General features: G+C 39.0%; 1 protein-coding gene and 1 long non-coding RNA gene across 3 annotated transcripts; one reads left to right on the top strand and one right to left on the bottom strand.

Moving 5' to 3' along the window:
* Window positions 1-21: 21 nt before the first annotated feature.
* LOC126975567 (protein bric-a-brac 1) lies at window positions 22-6,411 on the bottom strand. The gene is made up of 5 exons (XM_050823512.1): window positions 6,269-6,411; window positions 4,470-4,613; window positions 3,496-3,678; window positions 2,401-2,737; window positions 22-545 (listed from the first exon to the last, which is right to left on the bottom strand). Exons 1-5 carry the CDS (start codon window positions 6,317-6,319, stop codon window positions 301-303), a joined length of 960 nt encoding a protein of 319 aa, XP_050679469.1. The 5' UTR covers window positions 6,320-6,411; the 3' UTR covers window positions 22-300.
* LOC126975572 (uncharacterized) lies at window positions 5,818-7,594 on the top strand. Of its 2 annotated transcripts, none has more exons than XR_007731751.1 (2): window positions 5,818-6,109; window positions 7,421-7,594. It is a non-coding gene; the product is annotated as an uncharacterized LOC126975572 (long non-coding RNA). The 2 variants fall into 2 exon arrangements; XR_007731752.1 differs by lacking the exon at window positions 5,818-6,109 and adding an exon at window positions 6,877-7,186.
* The last annotated feature ends 1,590 nt before the right edge of the window (window positions 7,595-9,184 follow it).

Below are 9,184 nucleotides of genomic sequence, written 5' to 3' on the forward strand. Positions count from 1 at the left end.
ATTGATAAAAAATAACACTCGTTAAGTAGGTATTTTTTATTGAATATATTATTGTAACAAAATACAGTATTACATTATAATCACAGTGCTGTTATTCATGTATAACCTGTTCTTTCTTTAAAAACTTAACGGTAATCTTATTGGTATGTGAGACCGTACGAGGTGTCTGTAACAGTCAACAAAGAGGATGTAAATACTACGTAATAAGAGGCAGGTCTGCCTGAGTAAAAATAAAATTGACATTTAGTTTTTTATCTTAGTTTCGCTAGGCTGACAGCCAAACGAGCGACTCGCGTCACGTCAGCGTGACGGGTGCGCGTGTCTATAGGCCACGTGTTTGCGCAGCGCGTCCCGCGAGCGCGACACGTGCGTGCAGGCTCGGCAGGCGTGACGGCGTGCGTCGTGCGTCTCCAAGTGCACGCGCAGGTTGTATTGGTTGCTAAGTCGCTTGCCGCACACGCCACACACCGCACCCCCGATGGTGCTCCCGACGGGGCCCGAACGTCGCGTGCGCTCCCGCCACTGTGCCTCGCCGCCCACGCGATCTGAAGCAAAGGGGAATGTAAATTGAAAGTTGTCAGATACAGCGTGCCACACCTTCCTCTTATAATTTGATATATCTCATATTCTCTCTCGATTCTCGAGATAAAGATTTCGTCAAGGCCTTGTAGTAAGGAATGACGTGGATAGCTCGTATTCGAAACATAATTCTAAAGCTAATATCTAGATATAAAAACAAGATGGAAACCAAAACAAAACAAAAATTAAGAAACTATACAGCTATTGTTGGGTGCGTAATTATACAGTGATGCTGCGGCAAAACGATAAATCGAAAATTATTCACATCACTTCTGAAGATTCGCTAAAACTAGTTTAAGTAATAGCTATAAAGTTATAAATTGGCCGACATGCATAGAAACCAAAATACAATATACGTGGGTAACACTGAAAATTTTTAGAACTGGCCAGTTAGAAACATTGCAAATGATTTTTTTTTAATTTCATTAGCATATAGTATATTGCATTCATTTGTCATTTGTTTTTGTGAATTGGCGGCAAATTTAAAATGAGTTTTAAAGTAGTAACAAGAGTTACACGTGAAAATTATGCTATGATAGGCTGCGATTAGCATTTCTTAATGAAGCCCCATCTCGTGTCACTATTTACAATTGGCTTAACGAATCTCAATGATGATCCACGTGAGGAACGTCCTTTAACAACGACTACTGAAGATAACATCAGTGCTGTGCGACGCATGATATAGGAATAGATAGAGATATAAGAGAGTGACCTATCAGCAGGTACGGGCAAGCCTAGGCATTGGTATGAGTCAAGTTCAAAAAATATTACACGAACATTTAGGCGTCAGGAAGCTTTGCATCAGATGGATTCCCCATACTTTAAACGACGACCAGAAACACCTTCGCCTGGACTGGTGTCGCCAAATGTTAGATAAGTTCGACGGCGGTGACTCAAATGCTGTATTTGACATCGTCACAGGTGATGAAAGCTTGATATATTGCTACGAACCCGAAACTAAAAGACAATCAGCTCAGTGGGTGTTTCCTTTCGAGGATCGACCAACTATGGTAAAGAAAGGAAGAAATTTATCAATTATTGACCCTAACAAAGGCTGTGGCCCAAACGGCCTTTATCCCCTCTTTCTCAAAACATACCTCTTACGCTTCTATTTCAGAGCTCCCTCAGATTGCCTGATATCTAAGATTTGGAAAAGATCCATTATAATTGTACCTATCCATAAAAGCGGCGATAAGCACAATATAAGGTATTACTGTGGAATTTCTAAGTTATCAGTCATTCCAAAATTGTTTGAAGAAATTGTATATGATGCCTTATATCCAGCAGTGCGACCATTATTACACCGTTTCAACATAGTTTTATTAATAAGCGTTCCATGGAGACAAATCTTTGCGAAATGCTAGATACAATTTTAGATAATGGACAAGGGATTTCGCGTTAATACAGTAATAGCGATTATTCAAAGGCGTTCGACAAAATTTCCCACAGGTTATTAATTGCTAAAATGGAACCAAAAGGTATTCACGGTGACCTCTTGAGATGGCTCACATTGTATCTGCGTACACTACATCATTTGTACCCATAACATCTGGTGTGCCACAAGGCTCCCATCTCGGACCATTACTCTTTGATTTATTCATCAACGATGCTGATGCTGATGGTACTAAAATATTAAAAGTTATAAACACGGAATTAGATTGGTTCAAAAGATTCAAAGATTTTAGCCGTAGGACACAATGTGCCACATAGGTATATCAATCACAAACGAGAATCGAAACTAATATATTCTAATGAGTTTACCTATTATATAAATTTAGGCTATTTATGCCATATATGGTATAGACAAGTAAAGGTACATACCAGCAGGCGTGTGGCAGGGCGGAATCTGCGCGAGTGCGGACGTGTGATTAGGTGGCGTCTCTGCGACTGCGGGCGGGAGCCGCGAGCTATACAGGTTCTGAACGATCTGGTCGAGCTTCTTCAGTCTGTCAGTCTTTGAAGTGTTGTTTCCGTTGTCTTGTGGCAGTTTCCTCTGTTTAGTGTTATCAACGGCTGGGTGTTCAGAGATGTGGCGACGTTCAGATCCCGGAGCTGGGATAGTTTGTGAAGGAATGGGTGAGGGCGGAGGAGGTGTCGTAGGCTGGCCATTAGTTCCAGCATCCTTCATAACTGGATTCGTTTGGGATATTGTCGAGCTCTGAAATACAAAGTAAACGTTAAAGTGTGATATTATTGATATAAAGTAAAACTCTTTTACTAAGATGAATAGTAAAAACGATTGTGTTTCAGAGATATTGTCACACAGGTCTACGTAAATACTTTAAGAAGTTCACCGTCGTGGATGTAAAAACTTCCATTTTGGGTGCAGACTTCACGGTTCATCACAAATTATTATATACATGAATAAAGTGATTTTGATTTGATTTGATTTTTGCACCACTTCGGGAAGTAGGACTGAACAACAGAAAGTTTTTTTAATGACAGTATGGTACGAGACGAGCAGGCCGTTAAAGTGATGGTAATTGATACGCCCTGCTCATTAAAAACTCTGCGCGGCACTAAAATTGCGGTCATCACCTTGAGACAATATAAGATGTTAAGTCTCATTTGCTCAGTAATTTCACTAGCTATGGCTCCCTTCAGACCGAAACACAATAACGCTTGCACATTGCTGCTTCACGCCAGAAATAGACGCCGTTGTGGTACCCATAATCTAGCCGGCATCCTGTGCAAAGGAGCCTCCCACTGGTACAAACTAATGGACCTAATAATACCCCTATGCCACCCCAAAGGATTTTTTTTTTTAAATTGGCGGAGGCTTAATTGCACAGGATGCCGGCTATAAACCACAGCAGCACTCTTTTCTTTGGACAAATAGTAATGTGCAAGCATAATTATATTTTGGTTTGAAGGGTATCTTATACCTCAAAGTGATATGATACTGGTGTTACTGACCACATGCGGCTCGGTGAGTGGAGCCACGTGCAGCGTGCGAGCCAGGCGCAGAAGTGGCGGCAGGTCAGTCCTCGCAGCCAGCAGCTCGCCTGTGTACATGAACCGGAGCAGCGCACGAAGCTCGCGCCCTCCACACTCCACCACCACCGCCGTGCCACCACCCCCACCCTCACCCTCCACCTCCTGCAAACACTCTTATTTTTTTATATATGAGGAGAAACGAACGGTACCTGCTGTTGATGATTCACCGCAGCGCTTGAATATTTCACAATGGCCTTACACCGCTGTGCTACGGCGCAGTAGTCAGGTGGGCACGCACTAAGCGTAAACCGCAAGTTACAATCTGCAGCGCATCCTAAAACTAGCCTGTATGGCTATCACAGGATAGGTACGAACTTTAACTACTGCAGCTTTATAAGACATGCTAAATCTTCATAAAATAAGATGCATTACGCTGCGGCCTGCAGTAAGGTTAAAAAAACAAAATCTTTGGAAACCAGCTAATCAGAGCATCAGAAAATGTGATTAAAAGGGCACCACAGCTGTTGGTGGTAAGTGACAGATTTCCAAAACTGTATGTTTTCGATAAGAAATATACCTTCACGAAGAATCTTCAGAATTTCCACTCACGGCTCTTAAACACTTTGGCACAGGATACGGAGTGTTGAACATGAACATAGTCGAAATCCTAGATATACGCTTTTTAAAAATTCATCTTGGACTTTCCATCAAGACTTTGCACCTCACAATCTCATCATCTGTCAAGTCACAAGGCATGAACTACCCAGGCTTGGCTGGAAGTCAAAGTTCCAGACCTGGCGCTCGTTATATAAGTTTTTTTAAAGTTTACATTTGGTACGGCATAAAAATATATTTTCTTTTTCTGTAAAAGAGCATATGGCCAAGTTCGTTTGTTTATTCTTGTAGTGTGGTTTCTGAAATATCTCTATAGTATTTACAATTATCTTATATACCTTAAATATTGTGGCGAAGTAGTCACTGCACGCCGCTAGTACCAGCCGATGGGCTCTCAGCGAGACGCCGTCGGTGGCGCTGAGCGTGACGTCACTCAGAGCACCGGAGCTCAGCATCCGGGCCAGAGCGCCCACAACACTGCTCTGTTATAATCATAGTTCCATCATTAGTTTGCTCGGTCTGGCATTTGTTATAGCTCACGGAGCGCCCTTCCCGTCGTCCATTGTCCTAGCCCTCCCGCCCCGGTCAGCCACCAAGATCCGTATGGAATCAGGCAGGCAGAATCTCATATAAATACATAAACTATCATCTCACGGATGTATGGTATGGAGGATCGGTCGGTTGCCACGAAATAGCGATTTATGGCGGATCGCGGACGTCGCTAATCATTTAAGGTTTTCAAGCGTAAGAGAAGCGTGAAAACACGGTCCGGATTTGTCGTAGAACTATCTATGATAGTCTACGCGCTAGATCCCTCATCCGATTTATTTCCATCAACTGTAGAAATTGTTCTACAACTACTTTGCACCGTGTTTTCACGTACACGGATCGGACTCTGCTCTAAGTCCCCTTTTATAGGGCGCGGTTGCCGGTTATCTGAGAAGTGTATGTATCTGGTAAGTGTTCATACGTACCTGCCCTGTGTGAGTGTAACTCAGTGAAAGTTGAGCGGGTTACTGGACATATTGCACCGGACTCGGGGTGCGACACATAATATGACAATGCACAAAGGTCGCCGGTACCTCCAGTAATTGACGCCTCCTCATAGAGACGTTACATGTAACCTAATTTTAGCCTAAGACATACTTATTAATGAGAGAATTAAAAACTAAACCGATGGCGACAATTACCTATAAATTTTAAAATTCAAATATCCACATTGCAAATAGGATTTACAATCCCTTACTTAGCGACACTACAATCTATCCATCCATTTGAAAAGATGCGCCTAAAAGATATGCCTAAGATTTGAAAAGAACGGGCGCAAATTACCAGGCAGGCGTTTTTTGTATAATACTTCATTAGAGTTGAATTTGTTAGTTAAATAAATAGTGTAAATTGGTTCTTGAGTAGTTCGGCGACACTTTGGTCAGACTTTATTTATTTATTCATTATCAACGAATTACCTACATATTTAAATATCAAAATTCTGACACTTAAACTCATTCGAGTTTTACCGTGTACAAAAAGTCGTCGGAATACATAAATATAATATATTATACGGAAAATAATAAAAATATTATATTTAAGTATATTATTTTCCAATGGCCCACAAGTTAAACACGTAATAGAGTAAAATGTAGTTTACGTGTGTGATAGATGTTTTGTAGTGTACAGACAGTCGTAATGTATTTATTAACACATAAAAGAACGCATTAGTTTCCATACCGAAACAGTACAACTTCTTCATCGTATTGAGTTTGAAGTTTGGTGTGAGTGAAGAGAGCAGCGTCAACCCCGTACGGGCGGCGGCGCGAGTGTGCCTGCGTGCGTCAGATTGCACCGTCCTCTGTGCATCTGAAATGTTCACAGATATCATTCCAACAACTTGACACATCACAACATAACATACAGCATACAGCCATTCGCAAACACACAACTCACACGCTGTCATTGTTAAATATTAAAAAAAACATCAGTAAGTAAAGTATATTCTTAATTTTGTATCTTATTAAAAATTATCGATTTTCGAAATTTTCAGAAATAAGGTTATTCACAAATAGTTGTTATGTACATAGTTCTGTGTATATATAGAAATTATTATGTACTTGACGTAATTTTGTAATAACTTACCTACCTGGTGGTTGTGCCAGCGCAGTGAGAATTGCTGAAGGTCTTCGTCTTCCATTTTTACTGTTAATGTTTCCCGTTCCCGGTGAGCCGAGTGAGACAGGTACGAGTCGCGTCGCGTAGCTACACGCCAGTCGGCACCCGCACAGTATCACAATAATATTGTTAAACGAGTCCAGGCACTTTATTTCGGTCGGCACGCCTGGAAAACCTGTAGCCGCCTATTTCTGGAGCTGATTGTATTTATAAATCCAATGACATTCACTGAGTGACGTGGCGATCGGCGACATACCAAAACTCATCCAAAAACAGCGAGTTGGCGCGTTGAAATGATTGGCATCATTGTCTCTCGTTTGCACTGATTTATTGATACGCTTACAACTTGTCTTGTGTGTGTGTGTCGAATACTGGGTTCGGTTATTATTACATTAATATGCATTGCGTGGCTGAATAGCACTGTTTGTTGCCTGTTGACCTATTTTAAAAATGATCAAGCTTAATCAATATAGTTATATCAGATTTTGACACTTGAAATTATAAATATAATTGGAATGCTATTGAATTCATAATTCGTAATTCTAGTTCAAAAAAAAACTATTTATTTAATTTTAGTCAAGACAATTTTTACTACAGAGCGGTGCGGTATGGTCAAAATACTATTATGGGCCAAAATATCAAAGCAGTTTAAAAAAAAAACTGTGTAAAAAATTGGAGGGAAAAAGTAGGTGTTTAGACGCGTGCAAACTACAATCACCTAAAATCTTTCAAGACGCAAATAATTATTGTTTTATTTAAAAAGCTATGAGCGCAGAAAATAAATTTTCAGAATATACAAATGATCCAATGGTGGATATTAGCAAATCGACGATCGAGAACAATCTCTCTGAATTACACAAGATCATAGACGAAATAAATCAAATGCGAGGTTTGTACGTGACATAATTTTTAAACAATTTGACAATTTATTAAAATTTTAGTCATATTTTGAGATATCATTAAATCAAATCAAAATCACTTTATTCATGTAGGTTACGGAAATGTCACTTATGAAATGTAAAAAAAAATATTATTTCTTATTGAATCTACCGTTATTAGTTTCTGATGGTAGGTACACTCACAGATGTATAACTTTTTTTTTATATGGTTGTATGATGATCAGTGGCCGTAGCGCGGGCACACAGTGACGTGCTGCTATCAGTGCGCGCGCCGGGCTGGCGTGACGTGGCGTATCTAGTGGCTGTCACTCCGGCGCCGCTCTGCCTGCTTCCCGGTTCTGATGACTGCTGATACCAGATACACGCCTCTATGACCAAATAAAACCTATTTTCCATCATATGTTTTATTTATTATAATATGTTTTTTTTATGAAAATAAGGGATGACACAAGCAGGACGTTCAGCTAATGGTAATTGATACGCCCTACCCATTACAATGCAGTACCGTTCAGGATTCTTAGAAAACCCAAAAATTCTGAGCTACACTACAATTATTGAGCTCGTCACCTTGAGACATAACATGTTAAGTTTCATCTGTCCAGTAATTTCACTAGCTATTGCTATGTTTACACATTACTGCATCACGGCAGAAATAGGCGCTGTTGTGGTACCCCTTGCCGGCTTCCTGTGCAAAGGAGCTTCCTACTGGTAAATTTGTATGTTTGAGTTTACAAACAAAAAACAATGTAGGTACCTACTTTATGGTAGCAAGAATTCTTAATAATGTCTGTCTGATGCAACAATAAAAATTAAATAATTGTAAGCAACAATAAACCACTTACATGAAATAAATCTAACGACTGCACAAATTCTTACATATTAACTTGGTATTCATAAATATGTTCCTCCTATTGCATTTACCTATTGTTTTTTTATTAGTGGATCTAATGGAAATTTGAAATAGAATAATTTTGTTTATTATTAATTAATATGATTTAATAACATGGGTAATACTACATCTATTGTATGGCAACATTGTCGTTGTCACTGTTTTCTGTTATGTTTATTTTGATTACGATACTGATTTACAAAAATTAGGTAACATGGATCAAAAATCAAAACTTTTGGAAATAATATTTCATACAAAATTTATTTGAGTCGAACTATATGCATATTTTATTGAAAACGTTAGGTAAAAAGTAATTCTTACGTGTGGAAGCTAACTCCTGGATTTTTATATTATCTACGGCTTTGGGAGCAAGACACACTACACCCAATCATGGCCTTAACTTTTAAAACTTTAATGGAAATAAAAAAAATCACGAAAATTTACATTTAATCACAAAAATTCTATTCGCAAGTTAATCGCCAACCGATGACATGACAGCTCTTGTTTGTTTGCGTCAAAGTTGACATTGGGACAAACAATGAAATTGGTTACGCGATAGAGATGCTAGATCAATAGCTTTGTCCCGTTCTATCTCAGCCTAAGTTGTATATCGCTTGTCCTTTCTATTTGTAATGAAGTTACCGACGCTACTTCTGTAGTTCTGTATATTCTAAGGTTTATATAATTTTTTTGTTCCACTAATACATTATTGCTATCTACTTGACAGGTACCTAGCAATTGATGGACACTTTGATTAAGCCTTGACGACATTGAACCTTCATAGGACCAATATTATAATAGGTATATAATTTTACTCTGGAAGTAAGTAGGTACTACTTTCCAAGTTCACACAGGTTCAAGTGATACTAGATCTTGGTATCAGACATTATTGTAATTTAATTTTATATTTAAAAAAAAGTTGGTTGTCTTGCGCCCGTTCTTATGTTTTAATTATATATTTTCGAATGGTCGTAGTTTTAGACGTTTAATAATTGATTTATATAGCTATTTTGAATAAAAATATTCGAATTTAATTTATACCAAAAATTACGAACGATGCGGGATTCGAACCTATCGGTTTCCGTGCGCTCTTACCAAC

The sequence above is a fragment of the Leptidea sinapis genome, chromosome 36 (assembly GCF_905404315.1).
Source record: "Leptidea sinapis chromosome 36, ilLepSina1.1, whole genome shotgun sequence".
NCBI lineage: Eukaryota > Metazoa > Arthropoda > Insecta > Lepidoptera > Pieridae > Leptidea > Leptidea sinapis.